The 24,843-nt window shown below is 46.0% G+C and overlaps 1 protein-coding gene across 2 annotated transcripts in view; it reads left to right on the forward strand.

The window, feature by feature from the left end:
• Positions 1-485: 485 nt before the first annotated feature.
• Positions 486-24,843, forward strand: part of EDARADD (EDAR associated via death domain) — a 55,155-nt gene continuing 30,797 nt past the window's right edge. For both annotated transcript variants that reach the window (XM_077751712.1, XM_077751714.1), the window contains exons 1-3: positions 486-541; positions 4,830-4,869; positions 16,650-16,708. In XM_077751712.1, the coding sequence (XP_077607838.1) occupies positions 488-541; positions 4,830-4,869; positions 16,650-16,708 (153 nt within the window). In that variant the 5' untranslated portion in view covers positions 486-487. The remainder of the gene's footprint in view (positions 542-4,829; positions 4,870-16,649; positions 16,709-24,843) is intronic.

Raw genomic sequence — 24,843 nt, forward strand, 5'->3', positions numbered from 1 at the left:
AGCCTGGAGCCTGTTTCGGATTCTGTTGTCTCCCTCTCTCTGTGCCTCAACCCAGTGCACTCCCTCTCTCTCTCTCAAAAATAAATAAAACACTAAAAATATTTTAAAATATGAATTATAAAAGAGTAGGAAGTGGAGAGAACCAGAGGTCAAAGTGATCATCAAATCCAGTGTGCCACAGAGTCCTGAGAACCACATCCGCGTAGCTCATGGCTATTTATAACTCTGAGTGTGTGTAGGGGTCTACAAGCAAACTGTCCCAAAATCTGGTGTTTTTAAAAAAAAAAAAAAAAGTTTATTTGTCTTTATCTGTTTCTTGGTGCAGTCTGATCCCATTCCTCCTGATGTTGTTTTCAGCAGTGATTGAAAGTAAGTGTTTCTCCAACCTGATTAGTGTGGTTTGCATCGCTGTGAAGACAGTTCTCAAAGGACATCTTTGTGCTCTTAAATTAAATGCTCTCCTTTTTTGTCGCCCCCCACAGATCATATGACAAAGGAGCCAGTGGAAGACACGGACCCTAGCACTTTATCCTTTAACGTGGTAGGTGACACAGTTTACGTTAATAGCGATAACTCTTGTTATTTTTTCCCCTTTGTTGCATTTTCATGGCTCAGTATTTTCATGAAGATCAGAAAACCCAGAGTAAGGTTTCCCCAAGATAAATTTATCACCGTGTTCTCTGTGATGTAATAAACTTTGGGTTTCTCCAAGACTAAAAATCGTATTAGGCTCTGCTCTTGTTTGGCGCATGCCAGAAGTGATCTGCTTAGATTACGTCAAGTCTTTGTATACTTGTCTGCCTCCTTTTAACTTCCTCTTCCGAATTCAAAATATCTCATGTGAGATTGAAGGAAGCAACAGGTCTGCCTTCCAGTAACTGGGGGCTCCTACTCACCAGATAAGCATACACTATTTGATTTGCATGTGTTACTGCATTTAATCCCTGCAAACGCCCTATCAGGTAAGCACTGCCTGTTTTACTGAAGCACAGAGGGTGAGGTTAAGTAGCCCAACTTGGAAGCGGCCCGGGCGAATTCAAACCCATTCAAACCCAGCGGCTGGCTTCAGGTCCCTGCCCTGCCTTCCCATAACCACTCGGTACTATGTCTACTGTTTAAGGTTTACCAAGGATTTTCATACATCATTCTTCATCCTTCAGATAAGCTGTGAGATAGTAGGACAGCTCTTCCCCTCCCCCCACCCCCCTCCCCATGCTACAGATGAGGCAATGAAAGTTAACTGATTTGTATAAAATCACCCAGACTGGAGCCCTGCTCTCCTATGTGGTACCGCTTCTTGTTTTATGATCCAGTCAGTGCCTTTGGCAACATTTCATGTGTTATTTATGTATATAGTATGTGACATGTTTTCTTTCTTCCTTTCTTCTATTCTTCCTTCCTTCCTTCCTTTCTTCCTTCTTCCTTCCTTTCTTCCTCCCTTCCTCTTTTTTTTCTTCCTTCTTCTTTGTTTTTTTTAATGTTTTTTTTTTAATTTTTTTATTTATTTTTGAGAGTCAGAGAGAGACAGTGTGAGCAGGGGAGGGTCAGAGAGAGAGGGAGACACAATTCGAAACAGGCTCCGGGCTCTGAGCTAGCTGTCAGCACAGAGCCCGACGCGGGGCTCGAACCCACAGATAGTGAGATCATGACCTGAGCCAAAGTTGGACACTCAACCGACTGAGCCACCCAGGTGCCTCTCTTCCTTCCTTCTTCTTTCTTTTTTCCTTCTTTCCATCCCTCCCTCCTGCCTGCCCTCCCCCCTTTCTTTTTTTCTTTCTTTCTTTTCTTTCTTTCAGCATTTGGAGGAGAGGAACTGCCCAGTCATGAACAATTTTTTTTTAAAGAGTTTATTGTCAAGTTGGTTTCCATATAGCACCCAGTGCTNAATGATGCTCAGCATCCCTCCTCATCAGGGAAATACAAGTCATGAACAATTCTGATGAACTAATTTAGTTACAATGACATAAATGCATAAACAATATAATTAAACAGTATAATTCAATGTAATGTCTTTAAGTCTTTGGTGATTCATGTGACACCACAGTGTCTCAAAGTCCTGAGATGTTTGTTCTCATGTCTTTCATCAGCATTGCACAGTTTTCTAAGTGAGTACAGGGGACAGAGCTGGACACACGGTGGAAATCAATATGAAAAAATTCCCCGCCCTGCATCCCATAAGGACGGGACACGGAGAGGTGCTGTGGATCTTTGCTGTTATCCCTGGTGCTGTGGTCCCTTACAAGAGCCCTCGGCCTCTCCTCTACTGGGTGTTACTCAGTTGGTCCTTCCTGTCCCCTCCCCAGTGCCTGGCCTGTGCTCCCCTGGGATTCCCGCTCTCTTCCCGACATCAAGTTCTCCCCTCTTGTTTTGGGTCACAGCTACCTCTGATCACTTCTTCACGCTGGGCCAGAGTGATTTTTCCAAGCCTTCCCTGGGTCGGTTTGTGGGGGTGGCTGCACCAGGGGACCACGTAGTGGGTGACCTAAATGCCCCAAGCTTCTGGAGGTGAGAAGCCAAACCCAAGTGTTGGCAGGGCCATTTCCCCCCGAAACCCGTGGAGGAAGAACCCTTTCTCCTCTCTGCCAATCTGTGAGGTTGTCGGCAACCCGCAGTGGCCCTTGGCTCGGAGCTGCACCCCTGCGTGTCCCCCCCAACCCCGAGGATTGGCACGTGGCTGAATTCCCCCTGTGGCTCTGTGTCTCTGAGTTTCATCTCTTATAAGGACACAGGTCATCTCAGATTGAGGACCTGCTCCCCCCCCGCAGTGTGATCTCATCTTAACTAGTCCTTCATCTGTAGTGACCCCATTTCCGAATGAGGTCACATTCAGAGGTGCTGGGCATTAGGACTTTGACAGGTTTTGTGGGGGGAGCTGCACATCAAGCCATCACATGGCAGCTGCTCCTGGGATTAAGCCTGTACTCTTCAAAGTGCCACATGCAGTCCCCATGACCTCATCTCAGCATCCCTCCTGGCGAGCCAGGCGTGTGTAGCTATCTTCTGCTCCCAAAACACCCCATCCATGCCTTCTCACCTTCCTAGGATAGGATTTTCCTCGCTGCTCCATCCAGCGAGGAAAATCTCCCTGCTTCCTCACCTAATGAACTCCTGTATTTCCTCCTCTTCTCAGTTCAAGCCTCCCTGACCTGTGACACTTTCTTTGCCTCACCCTGGGGTCCCCTTCTCCACAGCCCAACTCCTACTTTTGATCGCACTGGGCTGAAATCATTTGCTTGTCTGAGTTTCTACAAGACTGTGCTGAACATCTTACCATGCACAGTTGGAGGGGCCAAGCTTCCCACACACCTAGAATGGCACCCGTTAAATCATTCCCACCTCGCTTCCCGGGTCTTCCATGTCAAATGGCTCCATCATTGTCGTATCCAGCCCTGTTCCCCTCCAGCATGCATCTCTGCTTCAGGCTGACGGGTCTTCTACACCTGTCACTCTCCAGACCACCTGGACTTGCTCCTCTGTGTCCACCCTCTTTAATTACTGTGTTTCTTTCTCTTGGTCACCTGAGCTCTTGAGCATTCTCCAGCTCAAGTGTCTGTCTTTCCAGGAAACCTGCGTTTGCTCTGGCCTGTTCGTTCATGCAGACTTTTGGTAGATGTTCAGTTAACACTGAGTCAAAGTAAGGGGTTGCAAAGATCATAGTTCCTTCTCTCGAAAAACTCTGAGTTTGCTCCAGGAGACAAACAACTATATACTTTAACAACAGCCTGATAAGTGTTCTAGGACAGGGGTGTGTCCCATGCTCTGGAGAACAGAGTATCAAGAACAATTTAGTCTGAGGGAAAACTTGACTTTTTACGTTCTCCATAATTGATTGATTTCTTCTGTGGAAGAGGAGTTTGAGGCTTCTAGAAGTTCTGAAACTTCACTGTTCAGCTCCAAAGAAGCTGTAAGGAAAGAGATTTAAAACAAAATCTTTGGTTCCACATTTGTTTCTTCTCTGTCACAGGAGGACATGTGTGAGACCTACCAGCAAATTGAAAGGTGTAACTTTCTTTTTTTTTTAAGCTTGGAGGGTGTGCACCCAAAGGCCCAGATGGAGGGTGGGAGCTAAAATAGGGGTTAGGGGACAAGATAGGGAGACTGGGCACATTCTCACTCCTCTTACGTAAGTCATCAGAGAATGACTACATTCTTTAATCGGAAGTCAGAGTATCCAGAACGTTAGATACCTGCGTGGAGGTACAAACAAAGACATACGTGATTGCAAAAGCCTTTGCTACTTTGAATTCCTTCCAATGCATTTGCCCTCATCCAGGGCATTGAGGAAAATGTGTGTGGTCATTCATAATGAGTAGATCTTTGTGAATCTTTGTGTAGGTCAGTGGGGATGGTTGGCTTTTGAATGCTGTCCCAGTCAACCCAGGACAAGGCTCTCCAATAGCGAGTCCCACCCGGCACACAGGCTTATTGACCCAAACGAATATCACAGAAATGACGACAGGATATGGGTCTATCCCCATAATTCACGAAAACATAAAATTGTTCCTCAATTTTAAACTACAGGAAATAGGGAAAATAACTCTGCAGAAGAGACAGGAAGTGTGGTTTGGTGGTCAGAGCTGAGGAAATTGAGAAGCCTTATTCTGTCTCATGTTCCAACATTAATCTCTTGTCAACCTGGATTTCATTTTTTATGAACTAAGAATAAAAACAAGCAATGGGTCAGGCCCGTTGATAAACCCACGGTTAGAAACTTGCAAGGTTTTAAACTAAAATCATGACTTCCCCCAAACAAAGCTTTCTTTTCACTTTGATCTTACAATTGACTACGGTGTTTAAAAATAACTCTCCTCTTTTGTTGGTTTCCACAGTCAGACAAATACCCCATTCAAGATACGGGACTCCCTAAAGGTATGTACAGTTATAATATAACTACTTGAACTTGTGATTATTTCAATATCTTGAACAAAGCACCAGTCAAAGTAATTTCTCATTATGTAAAAGTGTAGAACAGAAACATACCGATAATTTAGCTGATGATTTGTTGATCTCAGGCGTGGATTTTCGTATTCAAGTCTATGAGTTATTTCATTAGAAATTAGACATTAAATTCCTGTGGTGTTTTTCACATGCATAAAATGAAGATAGCCAGGACTCCAGGTTGCAAGTAACAGAAATCTACTGTTAATTTTAAAAAAGGGAGGAGGGACCATTAGGGTCTTTGGACACTGATGAGTCCAAGCATTTAAACGATGCTTGCAGGCTCAGCCTCTCTGTCTCTTTCATGGCTCTGTCTTCATCTGTGTTGGCTCCAGTTTTGGGTAGACTTTCCATTCATGATGGAAAAGGTGGTCACCAATGCCCGTGGCTTTACACAACACCCCTCATGATGGTGGAGCAAGGTGGGGGGGCTTTCCTCCAACACCCACATAATTCTGGGGATGACTGTCATATGGGAAGTTTGGGTCACGTGGCCATCTGTGAGTCCGCTGTTGCCGTCAGGAGGATGAAGGAGGCATTGGTCAGGTCTGAGCCTTGAGGTTGGGTAGGGGAGAGCGCTGAGTTAGTTCTACCCAAACCACAGGAAGGAGGGTTCTCTTATTAGACAGAGGGGCAAAAGATGCTTGTCAGGCCCCAAAGCAGAAAACAAACAAACAGAAACCCACCCAGAAACCTATCTATTGTAATTCACAAGCTAATGTTTTAGGCTCAGTACAGACCAGCCATTTTTCTGATTTCTCCTGTGGGGCGGTCTGCAAAGCTGTATCTGTCATGGAGACCGAGCTGCTGCTCGCCCGACTGGAGCATTTGCCTCGTGCTCTGCTGACCACCCGGAGTGAGGGGGGTGGAGGGCTACCAGATCTGACCAGCTTCAGAGATGGCAGGGGCCCCCGGCTTCCTGGAGAGGTAGGGCTTCCCAGCACCCATGAACATGGGTTTTCCTGGCAGTCTTTGTGACGGGGTGATCATAGGGTCACCGGACTGGAGAGTTGGGAGGGAGCTCCCTGCCGGGGCCCACCTGGGATTGAGTCTAGGGTGTTGCCAAGGCTCCTCTCCCCTCCATTCCTTATTCAGCAGACTCTTCTCCTTGCACCCAGAGATTACACTGTTAGAGTTTCATTCCTTTTGCCCCCTGTGCATGTCCTAGGCAGCGATGTAGGGAAAAGAGACCAAAGGCCAGGATTGAGTCCAAATCCTGGCTATAGTAGGGGAGCCTTCTGGCTAGTTCACGTCCTCCTTTCCCCTGTGGGTGAAGGACTTCTAAGTGTCCTGAATCCTCCAGACTGTGATTTGACAATTTAATTCAGCAAGAAGGTGAAAGGTGCAAGCCAGGAAGCCAAGGACACATGGGAAGCAGCCTTGAAGGGGTTTCTTAGACTTTAGGGGCACAGAAGAATCATCTGGGAGTGTGGGGGGGGCTCGCTCATAATGCAGATTCTGGGCCCGGCTGCTCTGAAATCACGATGTGCTAGGTCTAGGGTCAGGCTCAGGCACCTGTGTGTAATCGCACACCTGAGGGGTTGGGATGCAGACCTCACTTTAAGAGACTGCCTGGGGCACCTCATGGCTCAGTTGGTTGACCATCGACTCTTGATTCAGCTCAGGCCGTGATCCCAGGGTTGTGGAATCGAGCCCTGCATCAGCCTCTGCAGTGCTTGGGATTCTCTCCCTCTCCCCTGTCTCTCTACCCTGTGCTTGCTCTCTCTCTCTCTCTTTCCAAAAAATAAATAGAGCCTGCCTAAGATGTTTCAAGGATTTGGTGTGTCCACCAGGGGGGCACATAGACCAAGAGAACAGAACTGAAGGCAGACCACCACCTGCTGGACTCTGAGTGCCCGAAGCAGGTGATTCTATATCTCCCGGTCCCAGTTACCTGCCTGTAGTGTAGGAGGACAGTGTTATCATCCCTCCCATGGTGCTCGTGAGAATTCAGTGATATGGGGGCACCTGGGTGGCTCCTTCAGTTAAGCGTCCCACTTGGGCTCAGGTCATGATCTTCCCATTCGTGGGTTCGAGCCCCACATCAAGCTCTGTGCTGACAACTCGGAACCTGGAGCCTGCTTCAGAGGCTCTGGCTCGCTCTCTCTCTGCCCCTCCCCTGCTCATGCTCTATGTCTCTCTCAAAAATAAATAAATATTTTTTAAAAAATTCAGTGAAATGAGCACAGGTGAGCATCAGATGGTGGAGGAAAATCTGGCAACAAAAAAAGTAGGAAAACTCAGGGTCGAGGATGCTTTCCTAGCGCCGTGGCAAAAGTGGCACCGTTTGAGACAGCCACAGAGCTGCAGTGACTCTGAGACTGCAGTGTCATGGTTCGATCTGTCTAAAGCTGGTTTTTAACACCCTTAAACATGACTTCCTGTTTTGGGGGAAAAAAAAGACTGGTTGCTTAGCAACCTCCTAGTACAGTAACTGTACTATTGGGTTTCTCCTAGAATTTGAGGTTTACAAAACCCTAATCCAAATGGTAATGAATTTACAAGTAACATGACTGTGAAAACCACCTTTGTAAGAAATGTGACTAGATCTTTCTTCTATCCTTATTCACGGACGATGATATTATCTATTATTATTATTATTATTATTTTAATATCAAAGCGAGCATGCAAGTGTGAGTGGGGGAGAGGGGCAGAGGGAGAGAGAGAACCGTAAGCAGGCTCTTAGCACAGAGCCCAATGCAGGGCTCAATCCCATGACCTGGGATGATGACCTGAGCCAAAATCAAGAGTTGGATGAGTTAGACACTCAATTGACTGAGCCACCCAAGCACCTGGAGAACAATATTATTAAGCACATAATTTCTCATCTCCAAAGAAACACATCATCTTATACTAATGTCCAGAAGTTGCAAAAGTTATTCCAATGTTTGTATTCAATAATATCTGTGATTTAATAACTGTTAGTATTTAAAAAAATGTTTAATATTTATTTTTGAGAGAAAGAGAGAGAGCACAAGCAGAGGAGGGGCAGAAAGAGATGGAGACACAGACTCCGAAGCAGGATCCAGGCTCTGAGCTGTCAGCGCAGAGCCTGACGTGAGGCTCAGACTCACAAACCATAAGATCGTGACCTGAACCAAAGTCAGACACTTAACTGATTGAGCCCCCCAGGTGCCCCTGCTAGTATTTTTTTTAAACATACCAATGAGGCCAATATAATCATTAAACATGTGTGGTACTTTTCTCACTGTAAATGTTTTTAGGGAAAGAAAACCCATATGAATCAGAGATGAATTTATAGATTTCAAAGTAAATGCAATCTAATGAAGTCCAGAGTCAGACTTACAGTGTTTAAGTGAATTTGAGGGGGTCCTGCTTTATTTAACAGAGGATTTATCTATAATTAGCCTGAACAATTTCCATATGGTTAAAAAGTCTTCAAAATTTATTTTCTTAGGCAGATTCAGTATGTTTCACAAAACCTTTATTATACTTCTAGAATATTCCTACTGCATTCACGATAAAACTGTTTCTTAACACAGTCCAGACCAGAGTAGTTCTGAATAATATAGTTTTACCATTAATCAACTGTGGAAATCTAGTGCGATTTCAGTGATCACCATGTTTTTGAGATGAAACATGTTGTTTAACTTGTGTTCGTATCAGAAACAAATGAGCAACTTCCTCCTCCCCTGATTTTAGAGATTTCAGAGGGTTCATTCTATCAGGGTTCATCTGTCAGGCATCTTTTATGAGAGCTTTACTGGGAGAGTCTGCAGGCACTAAACTCAAGACTAATATAAGAGTGAGACTTATTTTATTAAGTCTTATTTATAATTTTTCATTTCAGAATAGTTGATGCGTTAGTTTTAGGTATATATCATAGTGCAGAAGAGTGGGGAGGGATCCTCAAAAAATTAAAAATAGAGATACCATATGATCCAATAATTCCACAGCTGGGTATTTATCCAGAGACAATGAAAACACAAATCCGAAAATATCTATGCACTCTTATGTTTATTACAGTATATTTACAATAGTTAAGATATGGAAGCAACCCAAATATCCATTGACAGATGGATAAGGAGGGTGTGTGTATGTGTGTGTATATGTGTGTGATAGAATATTACACAGCCATTAAAAAGGATGAGATTGTATGGTTTTTGATGTGAATGAGGCTTATTTTATATCACAGAGTTCCTTATATCTTGTAGAAACTACTGGATTAAGTGTTCTGAAGGGAATGTAACTCTTCACATTTTGAGAAAAAAATGTGTTTGGGAAGAGAATTCTGATTTTTTTGGGTCACTATTCCCAGTGAGGGGAAATTGGACATAAATACATCATAAATCAATCAAGCTTTTATCATCTTTTTCTCTAGTATTACTGCTCTTTTCTCTTATTCAAAATATTTTATGGTGAATTTTAAGCTAATGAGAAGTAAAGCAAACTAATTCTGTTGTTCCTGAATTTGAGGAATTTGAACTCAAGCATAGATGATATTTGGAGACCTTTTAGGACAATTTAACTAAATGTAGAAGTAGTGGTTCCACTTGAAAACGTTAGGAAAAAATAAACAAATGTGAAAGAACTCACTAAAATAAATCAGAAATAAAAGTGTTTGCCCTAGGGGCACCTGTGTGGCTCAGTCGATCAGGTGTCCAACTTTTGATTTCAGCTCAGGTCATGATCTCATGGTTTGTGAGGTCGAGCCCTGAGTCTGGTTCTGCGCTTGCAGTGCAGAGCCTGCTTGAGATTCTCTCTCTCTCCCTCTCTCCCATGCGTGTTCTCTCTCAAAATAAATAAACATAAAAAAATAGTTTGCCCTAAAACTAGCAAGCCAATTTGCTCTATTTTATACGATCTCTCACCTCATTAGATTGACAGCATTTTGCTGATAGGCTTCCTTGTTCTGATAGGAAACTAAACACCCCTCCTACCTGCATGATTTGCTGTGTCTTGGTCCTGCTTAATCCATAAATTCATTCCCTCCCTCTCAACCTTGACTGGAACTCTGTTGGGAACCTCCAGTTACAATACATTCCCAGGTCAATCCCCCTCCCCCAGATTGTGATTTGAATACAAAGGTGACCACCCTGCAAATTTCTTTTTTTCTGTTGTGGAGGGCAGAGAGGAGCGAGAGCGATAAGGACCATGGGAATGTTTGGGGTGCACCACTTCACACAAGTAACTACTTAAGTTCAAGTTTCCATCCTACGGGGAGAGCAGCCATGTTTCTACAAAAATGCTGAGTTGGCAGTTGTGACGCTAGCCACTCTGAGGATCAGTGTGACTGAAATCACGTGTCCGTGACTTTCTGCCGGAGTGTGCATCAGAATGCCGGGGGGTGCCTGTGGGATGTCAGACTCTCTGGGGTCCCTGAGATTCTGGTTAAGGAAGTCTGGTGTGGAGCCCAGGAATCTGCATTGTTAACAAGCCCCAGAGGTACTTCATTCAGATAGATGTCAGAATGCTGGGGGCTATCCTGAGAAACTCAGGCCGAGGCAATATCTCTGCTGCTCTCCCTTTGAAAGATAACATGTAGAAGCTTAGTAAAAAAACAAACAAACAAAAAACATGCTTTTAGTTTAAATTTCTCAGATAGGGACGCCTGGGTGGCTGAGTCAGTTGAGCGTCCAACTTCGGCTCAGGTCATGGTCTCGTGGTTCCTTGAGTTCGAGCCCCGCGTAGGGATCTCTGCGGTCAGTACAGAGCCTGGAGCCTGCTTGAGATTCTGTGTCTCCTCCTGTCTCCCTTCCCCCACTCACACTGTCTCTCTCTAAAAAGAATAAACATTTATTTTCAAAAATCTATAGATAAGTAAATACATTTCTCAGATAATACTATTAAGGGGAAAGATTGCCCTTTACTCTCGCAGGAATTGTATAGGAGGCAATGAATGCAGTAGCTCCTGGTTTGAACAAATCCAGCAACCCAGCGCTTAATAGGTGAATGAATGTTAATGGATGTAAAGAGATGACTCAATCAATCTCTCATTCGGTCTTAGCTGTTGGACCCTGATAATTGATTCTTTATTTAAAACTTTATACCTCTAAAAATCAACATAGACCTTTCTTTCATAACGTTCTGTATTTCTGTCAACTTTCAAGGTTAGCGTGCAGGAACAAATTCTGTAGTTAAAGATTAAAACCCGATGGACCCCAGTCAGTTTTTAACATACCTGTGCCATCTTCACTGTAATCGGGAGCCGTGAAGTTAACACCTGTGTCAGATAGCCCTAAGCATGGAGGTTCCTTCCCAAAGTCCATTTTTTGAAACGTGTTAAAACGTTTCACATGCACGTCAGGTCCCTTTGACTTTTGCTGGCAATCCCCACTTAGACAATAGAACTGACATGGCTTTGGCTTTTAGGAGGGTGAACTATTAAGACAACTATAATCCCACCCTGTGCTAATCCGAAAGGCTTGGTAAAATGTCAGACAGACGAATGAGCACGGAGGAATTTGTTGTGATGTTAAACAGAGGGGAATGTGTCTGCAGTGCCTCTTATTCACCCCTGGGGAGGGAGGGATCCTGCCCAGGGGTTATGGGGATGGCCACACATGCCTGACACTGGACAGATGAGATTGACAGGAGTCACACTCACAGCTTGGGGGAGGGGGACACTGCAAGCCACGCAGGGTCACATCCCACAGGGCTGCCCTTGGGAACAGAACAAGCCACTAGGGGCTGTAGGCGGTAAGGGTGGTGGTAACAAGAGGAGGGAGCGTCCCTGGTTCCCCAGGGAGGATGTGACCAGTTCATCTGAGTAATTGTGTGGGCAGGTGGGGAACTGAAACGCAGTCCTCAGGGGTAAGTAGGGACCGTGCCTGGTGTTCACCTAGGGGACCTGGTCCACAGAGCAGCTGTGCGGAAGGCTTGCACCTCCTGATTTTTACCAGATGTCAAGACAGATATTGAGTCTTAGTCTTAGATCTTACACCACAGTTGACTCTGTGATGACCTTGACATAGATTTAAATCTTAGTGATGATTGGGACTTAGAGGGTAGAGAAGGGCCTCCCTAAAAAACACACCAGACACTCGACCAGGAGAGGGTGGGCCATGCAGTATGGCACTGGTATAATGGGGGCAGGAATTTAGGTAACCAATGCCAGGTTACCTAAATTCAGGTTACCAATGCCAGCCAACCTACTGGGTGGCTCAGTAGATTAAGTGTCTGACCTTGGCTCAGGTCATGATCTCAAGTTTCATGGGTTCAAGCCCTGAATCAGGCTCTATGCTGACACCTCAGCTTCCGATTCTGTGTCTCCCTCTCTCTCTCTCTGCCCCTCCCCCACTCACGCTCTCTTTCAGAAATAAATATTTAAAAAAACTTTTTTTTAAGATAACCAATGCCTGTGACAATTGGCAAGAGCTCTATTTGCACTCTGTAACTAAAACAGGAATTCTGTGAGGCGCTCATCATCCCTTTTGATTTAACCTGTTGCCTAGACAGTAGATGGAAATTCCATCGAGTAGCTTCTTTTAGAGCCGGGCATTGTGTCCTAAGAAGTGAAATGAATGTCTTGGTCACCAGCAGTAATGTCTGGAACTCCAAAGGGGATAGAGAATATTCTAGTGAGGCCTGATAGTGTGGCCTTACTATGTGTAGAGACATCTTTACCTTGATTTATATTCTCTTCATCTGTGAGGCAAGAGATTCCCGGAGTTCTGTCCCAGAATGTGCAGGTCTTAGGCAGTGGTCTAAGAGTTTGTATTAAAAAAAAAAAAGTGCGGACGGAGCCATTTTGTTGGGCCATTTGTCAGGCCATCCAGCACTAAGATAACCAGCTGGAGTCTGGCAGTCTTTTATCAGGAACGTGTTGACTAAGGGCTGGAAAGCATAAGCGCCAGCACGTATGATGGTGGTGATAACACCTGTAAAATCTACAAATTCCCACTGCTGTTCGCTCGGTTGATCTGAAGGGACTCCCCAGGTAACTCGGGAATGTGAGAAGGGTGACTTCCTCCAGCACCGTGGCATCTGCAGAGAGCCTGAGGATAGTGGAGGCCACGCCCTCCTATGGGTGGAATATGCCAGGAGGCCCACCTTTGGCTCCACTCAGTAGCAGTGAGGTCTCAGTAGCCAGGTCGAGCTTGTAGAGAGCTGCTTCTGTGACCCAAGGCATAATGGGCAGCAGGGTATGGAGGCTTACAGATGCAGGGTCAGGGAGAGCCTCTACTTCTGGAAGAGCCCGGCATGCAGCCGGCGGTCGCTGCCCTGCTGCTGTATAGAGAGAAGGGTCTAGCAGGGCAGTTTCATGCTTCAGAAGCACGTAGACAGCATATGGCTGTCATGGGTGGTCCAGAGACTTCAGGGGAGATATGAGGAGGTCGTTTAAACTGTGAAGGGGTCTCTGGGAATGTGTGTTGTAGGCTTTTGTTAGACAGGGCCAAATTTATGATGGAGCAGTTTACAAGTAACTGCATCAGTGGGAATTAGTAAAATATGTAAATGAGGAATACATTGCCACCAGAACGCCCCGCAAACTAGATGTTGGACTTGTATTAACTTGTATTAGTCACTGACAGGGTCCATAACTCTTTATTTTTTATTTTATTTCACAGAGAGAATGAGTAGGGAAGGGGCAGAGAGGAAGAGAGAGAGGGGATATGAGGGTTTCCTAAACAGGCTTCCATGCTCAGCACAGAGCATGACGAAGGTCCCATAACCCTGGGACCATGACTTGAGCCGAAATCAAGAGTCAGACGCTCAGCTGACTGAGCCACCCAGGCATCCCTTAAAGTTTTGTTTTTGTTTTTTACTTTTGTAGCTCTTTTTTATTTTAATTTTTTAACATTTATTTATTTTTGAGAGACAGAGACAGACCATGAGTTGGGGAGGAGCAGAGAGAGAGGGAGATACAGAATCCGAAGCAGGCTCTAGGCTCTGAGCTGTGAAAACAGAGCCCGACATGGGGCTTGAACTNCTATTTTCATAACTCTTTATTGACCATGTCAGAGATGGAGTTGCCCTTAGTTTACCAAAAGATTCTCGGGAATTTAACCACGGTGGTTGGGCCGTGCACTGTGTGGAGGCCAACGTCCTGATCCCTTTCTGTGAGCTCTTTTGTGGAGATTTGTATGGCTTGGATGAATATATCAAATGGATATCCTTGGAGGAGGATGTCATCCATGTAGTGGCATACCCATGATCCTGAAGAAGGTTGGGTGCAGTTAAGAGCTTGCCTGCAAAGGGGCGCCTGGGTGGCTCAGTCAGTTAAGCATCCAGCTTTGGCTCAGGTCATGATCTCATGGTTCATGGGTTTGAGCCCCGCGTCGGACTCTGCTGACAGCCAGCTCAGAGCCTGGAGCCTGTTTCAGATTCTGTATCTCCCTCTCTCTCTGACCCTCCCCTGCTCACGCTGTCTCTCTCTCTCTCTCAGAAATAAATAAAACATTAAAAAATTTTTAAAAAAGAGCTTGTCTGCAAAGACTGTGTGCTAGGGCAAGGTTGTTAGGTACCCCATATGTAGCCTGGTCACCATGTATGGGTGCCTTTGGAGATGAAGGTGCGTGGCACCTGAGAAGTTGCTAAAATAGACACTGAACAGAACATATTAGCCAAATTGGTAATCGCCAGATATTTATTAGTGGCTGGTGGGATGGAGTCAGTAATTTCAAACAATACTGGGTACTGGGTCTGGGACCTTGAAGGACAGGAACCCTGTATTAAGATCACAGTAAGGTACTGTGGGACACCGTTCATTGTCTTTCGGGTTTAAGAACAGGCCAGATTCAGCTATTAAATGGAGAAGTAGCAGGCAATCCTCCCTTCACTCATCAGGTTTTATACCGTAAGTTTTGATCTTTGAAGGTCCTGTTTAATTTCTGTTGGGCCATGTTAGGTATTTGAACTGAGAAGTCCACAGAGTCTCATTTTGTTCAAATCAATTTCTAACTGTAAAGATTTAATTTAATATGAATTTGTCGGGTTGGAACCACCATGCCCACGGGGGTAATCTAAGGCAGTGGGTGCTGTGACTGTGGGAAAATGAGGCCAAACTGTAGTTCTTTTGGTAAGGGGGAGTTGCGGCTATTTGTCCTATTTCACATTCAGGAACTCTCCTAGGATCACGTGGGGACCCCGTGTTTACATTTTACTGGCATCTCCAAGCGTAACTGTCATTGGAGCCCCAGGACTGATGAAGTCCTTGAGGGTTTGCGGGTGCATTTCAGCAGACAGTAAAGCTCATTCAGAACTGACCTTGTCAGCCACCGAGGTCTCCGCACTCTCTTACCTGTTAGCTGTGTAAGTTATTTTAGTAAATGTTGGGTTTCCCATCGGGTCAAACTATGGACCTCTGCTTGTAGTCCTTTTTTCCTTTCTTCTCCTCCTCCCTGGCGTCCAGGATTCTTTCTGTCTTTCTTTCATTTCCCGTCCCCTTTCCTTTTTGCGTCACTGGATAAACTCTGGGTGCAGGTAGGTGGGGGAATCTTCCACTCCGCTCACATTTCTGCATCTCCTCCTCCACAGAGCCTCAAATCAGTACCACTGGGGTTGGGGCTCTCCCTGGGCAGCGGTTTCTTTCCTCTGGTTTCAGGACCCCGGGCTTGCGTCAGGCTCGAGCTAACCCCATCCCGAGCCACAGGGGTGCCGCGGGGTTCCCCTCTAACTCCGACCATCAGGGTGCTCGTTGCAGCCAGGCAGAGGTGGCTGCGCAGCCCAGCGGGTGATGGACTGAAACCGAGCTTTGCCGCAGCCCTGCCTTTTCTTTGTTTTTTTGTGATTTCTGTACAGGTTCCCTGGGGGTGTTTCTACTTGTACCATATAAAGGCTCGGCGTTCACTTTCTGTCTCTGATCATTCAGGGTGCAGACTTTCTAGGTGTTTACAAGGAGAGGCTCGGAGGCCTACCTTGTGGGGAGGGGCCTCTTCCCCCAGGGAACACCAGTCAGTCTGCGTGGGGTTGGGTCCACCTCCAATAAGGTCATATTGTTATGGGACCGTCAGGCCCGTGACTGCAGGATGGGTCCTTTAGTGTCCCGTGAGCAGCTGCGCGGAGCCCAGGCACCCTGGCTCATAGGTGGAATCCTTAGAGCACACCCACCAGCCATCAGTTGAACCTGACAGCACATCACATGGGGGTATAGTCAATATCAGTTTTCACCTTGGGGACGAGGACATTTTAGGTGGGAGGAGAGGACAAACACCGAACGAAGCCAATACACGACGCTGCGCAGGCCAAGTGCAAGTCAGCCAGCGATCGGCAGTTCTGTCCCAGGCAGCGTCTCTGCGCCGGGGAAGTTAGTTACATCTGATGAAGTGTCTCCCATAGTGGTTGGACCACGCTGTTCACGAGGCCAGCTGTTCGGAGGCCCTCCTGTTCACCCTATTGGTGAGGGAGGGATCCTGCCCAGAGGTTATGGGGATGGCCACACATGCCTGGCACGGGACAGATGAGATCGACAGGAGTCACTTGTCCTCACAGCCTGGGGGAGGGGAACACAAGCAGGCTCACATCCCACGGGGCTGCCCTCGGGCACAGAGCAAGCCCCGGGCCCTGTAGGCGGTGAGGGTGGCGGTAGCAAGAGGAGGGAGCATCCCTGGTCCCCTAGGGAGGATGTGACCGGCTCGTCTGAGTGATTCACTGGGCTGGCGGGGAACTGAAGCTCAGTCCTCAGGGGTAAGTAGGGACCGTGCTGACCAGATGTCAAAGCGACACATAGCACCGAGTCCCAATCACAGGCCTCCCTCCGCAGAGCGTGCCCTTTCCTTATCAAGCTTTGTGTCTTTTCCCCCCTCCAGCTGAGGAATGTGATCCAGTTACTCTGAACAGCCCGACAAATTCCGACACACAACATCAGGTAAAAATCATTTCGGTTATATTTTCACCCTTAGGTACATGCTAATCCAACTGGAAAGTCTTAGAGATTCTCTTCCAGAGCTTTGAAAGAAGAGGATTTTGAAGTAATAAAATAAGCCTGGAAATTATCTTGAAGCTTCCCCATTGAATGTCATCTCTTGTGACTTTCAGTATCTCTGGTACCTTTAATCCGTTCTTTGAAAGGAATATTTATCTGTATGCTAAACACAGACCATCAGCGTTTGTTAAGCCACAACCAAACTGGATAGTTCCATGCCGTTTTTGTAATTTTTTTTTTTTTTTTATAAAACTTGTACTTTTTTCAGATACCAGAAGTCAAACTTGGTCACATCATTTTTATTGTCTTTTTCCAAAAAGCAAATCCATGTGTTGCTTTCTGATTGTAAAAGAATGTTCTCTTAAACTTCAGATAGGACAGAAATGTACCCCTACAATTGAGAATTGCCTGTCATTCCACTGTTCGCCTTCTGAGGTACATCCTTCCAGAAGCTCCCTTGGGTCACTGTGTGTTTCAGTCACTTCTGGTACTGTCCAGGCCATTTCTTTCCACTCGCTCAGAGCTTATTAGCCAAATTGCACAATGCCGCACATCTGCTGAACTATATTTAGAGTGTCAAATGTCTCAAAAAGCCCGTCTTGCCTCACGATGGCTGGCTGGTTCAGTCCTGCCTGTTCAGTAACACCAAGTTAATTCTTAGCAAGACAAATTGGAAGTTGTGTTTAGGCTTGTTTGTCAAACGTCAGTCTGTCATATGTTATTAATAGTGACACTCCTGGATGGTCAAATCACCTTTGCAGTAATGCAGAGTTGTACGGTAGTTGATAAAACAGTCTATTTTAATCATATACAGCTCTCTTGAAAGTGGTCAGTGACCCCGCTTTTAACTCTGGCTTGGGGCTCTTCAGTCACCGACTGTGAATATCATGTGCTTATTTTTTGTAATTTTTTAATGTTTATTTATTTTTGAAGGGGGAGGGCAGAGAGAGAGGGAAACAGAATCCGAAGCAGGTTCCAGGTTCTGAGCTGTCAGCACAGAGCCTGACACGGGACTCGAACTCCCAAACCGTGAGACCATGACCTGAGCTGAAATCGGGTGCTTTACCGACTGAGCCATGCAGGCACCCCTCATATTCTTGTTTGTTAATCCTCAGCATTTTCCTCGGAATTACAGTCTAAGGATTGACTTTGGCACTGACTACATTTAAACCACTTTAGTGAACCCAAAGTATGAAATTTTCTTTTCTTGCGCTCCTCAATTTATTTGGCAAAGTTTTGCCCCTCACATGTTTTGTAACATGATACAGACTCCCACGAAGATACAAGAATGGTGTTTGTTTAGCTTGCTTTTAGGGATTTTCCAAAACCAGTTAAGATTAGGTACAGAGTATACCTTAGGACGCTGTTCACTAGTTTTTTGAAATTAAATTTTAGTGTCCTAGGTCTGGTTGTATGAAGTAAAGACAATCCTAAAAGATGAAAAATAGATTTTTCAGCAAATACAAAGGGAAGAAACCTATTTGAGGTTTTTTCCCCCAGTTCTGTTTTAAAAGAGAATGTCTCCTATTCCTGTGAAAAGTAGGACTCTACCTCACTACTTCAGTTAGTTATTTATTTGTGTAATCTATAGGATTTGTTCTAACTGCTAGATATCCAGAAGAATTCTTTGAAACCAACTTGGCAGGTAGAACAAAGAAAACTCACTAGGGCAGAAACATTAAAAAAAAAACAAAAAACAGAAACAAACAAAAACCCCCACACTCTAGTTTCTAGAGCTCAGACTTTAAATTTTTTTTAATGTTTATTCACTTTTTGCGAGAGAGAGAGAGAGAGAGAGAGAGAGAGAGAGAGAGCGCGCACGTGCGCGCGTGCACACACACGAGTGGGGGAGGGGCAGAGAGAGAGAAAGACACAGAATCTGAAGCAGGTTCCAGGCTCTGAGCTGTCAGCACAGTGCCTGATGCAGGGCTGGAACTCACAGACTGCGAGATCATGACCTGAGCTGAAGTTGGACACTTAACCGGCTGAGCCACCTAGACGCCCCTCTAGAGCTCAGACTTTAAAAGCAAGCTAATAATTTGCTCTTTAGAATATTCAACACTTGGTGTGTTCATTTTTGTCATTTTAAAAAACTGACCTCTAGCAAAAGCGCCTCCTCTATTTATATTATTTGGTTTTACCAAACTAAAGGGTTTTCTTTTTCTTTTTCTTTGTTTTTAAGTTTTAGAAACCACATGAAGGGACTGGTTTAGTTAGTTGTGATGAAAGGATCATGCTAACACGAGATGTTAATAATGAAGGAAATTGAGTGTAGGGTGTACAGGACCTCTCTCTACCATCTTCTCCAGTTCTCTGTAAGTCTAAAGCTATTCTAAAGTAAAAACATACTTTAAAAACCACAGTAAGTAAAATTTAGAATGTAGAAAAATGAAAAAACTCTTTCACAATTCCACTGCTCTTAATATAACCCTTTTTTTTTTTTTGCCATTTGGATGTATTTCCCTGATACTTTTTTTAATATGAGTAATTACAAAACTGTCAATGAGCTCGCTTTTCTTATGTAATCTCACCAACATTTTTAAAGTTTATTTATTTTGAGAGAGAGAGAATGAGGGGGAGAGAAAGAGAGAGAGAAAGAGAGAGCCAAGCAGGCTCCACACCATCTGCCCAATGCAGGGCTCAACCCATGAACTGTGAGATCATGACCTGAGCTGAAGTTGGACACTCAACTGACTGAGCCACCCAGGCGCCCCTGTCTCATAAACGTTTTATCCAGTTTGCTACATGGCCTTGCCATCAGTTTGAATAGGTCCATGGTGTGACCATTTCTGACACAGAAGTAGATTCTAGGATGTGTGTGAGGCAGGGCAAGGGGCACCCCCGCCAGGAAGAGTGGCATATGTCAGTGCTCTGAGAGCTACTGACAAACACTTTGTCTGGAGCTGAAGTATTAGGAGATCCTAGGTGATAAGACTGAGGTATATGTTGGAGCCAGGGCCCCAGAGCCTTGAATGCCAGACATAGGTCAATAGAAATTACTGGGGGTTGTAAGTGGCCCATATGACCAGTCCCCCCTCCCCAGGGGGACTGGAGAGAAGATGAGGGTAAATTTTAAGCCTGTGACTGGAAAATGTTTCTACCAAGAATGTAAGTAGAGAATTCGGATAGAAGATATGATTCACGTGTTGCTGGGATTAAGTTCTGTTTGTGGGTTGTAGAAAAAGGAGATAAAGGTTTGTAGAGTTTGGGGGGTGTGAGATTTGTGGCGATGCCCGGCAGGTACTAGAGAACACAGCACTCGGTGCTGATTTAGGATGTTACAGTTGAAGCCTCAGGAGTGGACCAGACTGCCAAGGAGAGAGTCCTTGTAGAAGAGCAGAGAGAGGGGGCGCCTGGGTGGTTTAGTCGGTTAAGCGTCCGACTTTCGCTTAGGTCATGATCTCGCGGTTTGTGGGTTCGAGCCCCGCGTTGGGCTCTGTGCTGACTGCCAGCTCAGAGCCTGGAGCCTGTTTCAGTCTGTGACTCCCTCTCTCTCTGACCCTCCCCTGCTCACGCTGTCTCTCTCTTTCCTAGAAATTAAAAAAAAAAAAAAAAAAAAAAGGCAGAGAGAGGAGCTGAGGCTGGAAGCTTGCGGAACAGCTCACTTTAGAGGCCAGTGGGAGAAAAAAGCGGAGACGCAGAAACCGGTCATAGAGACAAAAACCTAACTGCCAGGCTGAAAGAGGGACTGGGTGACCAGAAAGCCCATGCAGTCCTGTAGAATTCCTTCAGGTGGCAAAGAAAAAACACTAAATTCTTGTTGGAAGGTGCTAGAAAATACAGGGGGGAAACTTCTTTTTTTTCAAGATGGGAAACCTCGGATTTTAAAGGATAGGGTGTTACCAAGGAGCAGAGAGATTAAAAACAGGAGGAGGAGGAGAAGTGCAATAATTAGTGGGCTTTGCTGTCCCTGTGGAAGGTAGAGAGGATTAACGTTCTTAGCAAATACTTATTGGTTATATGCTTAATGTTCTGTGGGGAACACACCTTGATTTCCCTCAAGGAACGTGTCCTGTGGCAGGGAAGATAAGGTATGTGCACACACGTGTTGCATAAGTAGGGTTCTCTGAGGCACAGGTTAGCGTTTTCAAAGTGAGAACCTCAACTCTTTCAGAGACAGGATAAAAAGAAGCGGAACAGGTAAGGATACAAACATTCTTTTTCATGTTTTTTTGTTGTTTTAGAGAGAGAGCGCAAGCAGGGGAGGGAGGTAGAGGGGAAGAGAGAGAAACTTTATTTAAAAATGTTTATTCATTTTGAGAGAGAGGGAGAGAGAGCTCACACGCTTGAGCATGGGAGAGGGGCAGAGGGAGAAAGAGAATCCCAAGCAGGCTCCTTGCTCAGCACAGAACCTGTTGCGGGGCTTGATCCCACGACCGTGAGATCGTGACCTGAGCTGAAATCAAGAGTCCAAAGCTCTACTGACTGACCCGGGTGCCCCACAAACATTCTTTTTATATGTAAAGACTCTAGCAGCTGAGACAGCTGATGTCAGATTTGAGCTGGGTCTTGAATGGCAACACTTGAATGGAGCAGGAAGGGAGGAAGTCTAGCAAGGAGATTAGGGGGTTAAAAGGGTTTGTTCTGTCCATACAGCAGGGAGGCCATAGGCCATTGTGAACAAGACAATAGCATGGTGGTGTTTGATAAATAAGATTGCAAGAGGAGAGATGATGCCACATCCATTCATCTGTCCACCCATCCATCCACCCACCCATCCATCTATCCGTCCATCTGTCCATCCAACCATCCAACCGTCTATCCACCCACCCACCCAACCAACCATCCACCCACCCACCCATCCGTCCACCCACCCATCCGTCCATCCACCCGTCCACCCATNCATCCATCCATACACCCACCCACCCATCCATCTGTCCATCAAGTATTTGATATCACCACTCTCTTAGGTGCTAGGGATACAATGGTGAATGCTTAGAGCTACACTTAGAGTTAGCATTTGAAATCTCTAGCCTGGAAAGCTGAGAAGGAATGGTTACAGATGCTCCCAGAAAGGAGGCTCCATAGACAGGTAAGCTGGGAAACTCTCCCTTGGATTCTTGGAGAATCTCAGCACATATCTGTAAGGGAAAAGAGAGAGGCGACTGTAAGGGAAAAGAGAGGCGATGGCTGATTGAGTTCATTCGACAGGGAAGCAGACTTGTCTGAACAGATAAAGCCTTTTTTCCGCCCCCCCAACCCGCCCACCTCGGCATGCCTGGTAACCCCCGCATCCAGCATTTCCTCTCAGCTCCGCTTTGGGAAGTGCTGTCTGGGCCGAGTCCTGACCGCCAGCAGTGGGAACACGGTCTTGGTCTCCCAGACAAGGGAAGTTCCTGAAAGAGTCTCCCTGTAGAGTGATGGCATGAGAACAGAGTTTCAGAGAAGTCATCCTGGCAGTAGCCGGTCCAGGAATGGCTAGGAGGAAACACTGAGGTTCTTTTGCACCCCCCTCCCTGGGGGTATGGTCCCAAGGGCTTAGGTACAGGATGTGGAAACAGGAATGAAGAGGGGAGGGTAGCATTCTGAACATCTATGTGGGTGTCCAGGGCTGCTGTTGCAAAGTGCTGCAGATGGGATGGGTTCAGAAACGTGTGGTGTCACAGCTCTGGAGCCCAAAAGTCTGAGATCAAGGTGGGCAGGGCCTGTCCTTCTGAGGGCGCTGGGGGCAGACCCTTCCTAGCCTCTGTCCTTGCTTGTTGATGGCTGTCTTCTCCCTGTGACTTCACATCATCTTTCCTCTATGCATGCCTGTCTCTGCACAAATGTCCCGTCTTCGTAAGGACACAAGTTGATCTTTTTTAAGCTCTTAAAAATGTCATCGAGCACATTGTAAATGCTTTATGGGTGTGTAATTAATAAATCAGACTGACCAGGAACAAATAGTACAATTAAGTCTATGTCTACTGGCAATAGTGCTTCAGAGAGAAATGAAGCAGGGGAGGGGGTCAGGGAGCCCCACGATGGTGGGAGCTGCCATTTGTAATAGGGAAGTGGATACAAGCTTGCTATGTTCAGGGTACTGGAGCAAATGATGTATTTGTGGAACATGTTCTAAAAACAAGCAGTCAGGGCAGAAGATGTGGAGAGTCCCCAGAAATCAAGAGCTTTGCTGGCTCAGGTACCAGCAGCCTCACCCCTTCCGCCTGAACAGGCCCTGGTCGGGCAGTGTGGGAGTGTGGCTTGCACGGGACCCACAGGGCCAAGTTCCTCCCTCCAGAAACCCACAGAGGAGCTAAGCTGGCAGGACACGCAAGGGACAAACACAGCTGGAGGCATTGACTTCAGGGGTTTAATCAGGCACATGCGCCTTGAGACTGATCCCTCAGAGTTTTCTAGGACTCTCTCCTGCACGGGGTTCGTGCTGTTTTCTGGGGGGACCTGGGTGGAGAGGCAATAGTGAGACCACCCTGCTGGCCATGTTTCAGAAGCAGGGCGGGTGGGGTAGAGAGGAGGGAGTGTGGGGCAGTTGTAGGAGCTCTGAGCTTCCAGAACGGGAAGAGGGAGAGCAAAACCTTCCTAAACCCAAGAGTAGATTCTAAAAGCCCCCTAGGTGATTCTTGTTTTTTTTTTTAATTTTTTAAATGTTTATTAATTTTGAGAGAGAGAGAAAGAGAATCCCAAGCAGGCTCTGCACTGTCAGCGTGGAGCCCAACTTGGGGCTGGAACTCGGGAATCTTGAGATCATGACCTGAGCTGAAATCAAGAACCGGAAGCTTAACCAACTGAGCCATCCAGATGCCCCTAAGAGCCCCATAGGTGATTCTGATGTATCCCACTTCCTCCCCCACAAACAAAACCACTGGATAGGAGGGATAGCGTCTGGCTGCTGGTTAAATTCCCCTAGTCTACAGCAGCATGGATACATGAATAATTTTAGTTTATGGTTACATAAATCAGCAGTGGAAGGTGTTGTGAGATTAGTCACAAATGTACCTACCGCCCTTCATCTGCCATATTCTCCCCCTACCCTACCTTCTTGGCTATTTTTAGATAATCCATGAGCCTGGCACATGACTTTGCACAGAGGAGGGGCAGGGGTCCTGCGTAGGTCAAGTGGCTACTATAGGATCTCACCCTGAAGGCAGTAATGAGGATCCTTAAGGACAGATTTTAAAAACATGATGAGCCACCTGGGTGGCTCAGTCGGTTAAGTATCAGGTCATGATCTCACAGTGCATGGGTTCGGGCCTCACGTCAGAGCTCTGTGCTGACAGCTCGGAGCCTGGAGCCTGCTTCTGATTCTGTGTCTCCCTCTCTCTCTGCCCTTCTCCCTTTGTGCTCTGTCTCTGTCTCTCTCAAAAATGAATAAACATTAGAAGAAATTAAAAAAAAAAAAAACATGGAAAGCACCTATTAGTGGCCCAAAGAAAACAAATGTAAATTTTCTTATTAACATTAGTGCCTGCTTAGCCCAACAGTTCTGGACCCTGACTGCACATTAGGAATCGCCGGGAGAACATTTATAATCTACCCATGCTTGCATCCCGTTCCCCAGAGATTCTCACTGGAATGCTTTGGGGTAGGCTCCCATTGCTGATATTTCTTAACGTCCTGGGAACTTCACTGTGCTGCAGAGTGAGAAAGTCTGGGATAGACCACACATCCTCATCCAGGGGGTGAGGGGTCCAGACATGCCCATGGCATTAACTCTTCATGTTCCATGCATGCAGGCTGCTCCCACATGCTCCAGACTTATGTGGGAGTCTGTCTCCAAATTTCCCCTTTTTATAAGAACACCAGTTCTATTGGATTAGGGCCCTCCCTAATGACCTCTCTTCAACTTGATCACTTCCGTGAAGACCTTATTTCCAAATATAGTCACATTCGGAGGCTTAGGACTCTGACATAGGAATTTGGAGTGGGGTTTTGGGTGGGGGGGGCACAATTCAATATTCAAAACACTATTCAGTGATTTGGTTTTGGTTATATTACAGCGTTTATTTGGACTGTAATACTCCGTAGGCACTTAATAAGTGGAATGGGTGGGTGAATACACATCCTCTAGCATTTGGGGTATTGTGTGCACTGGCCGCTAATCTGTGCCGAAAACACACAGCCTGATTGTTTGCATCCTG

The sequence above is a fragment of the Crocuta crocuta genome, unplaced genomic scaffold (assembly GCF_008692635.1).
Source record: "Crocuta crocuta isolate KB4526 unplaced genomic scaffold, BGI_CrCroc_1.0 scaffold59-1, whole genome shotgun sequence".
NCBI classification, from domain to species: Eukaryota; Metazoa; Chordata; class Mammalia; order Carnivora; family Hyaenidae; genus Crocuta; species Crocuta crocuta.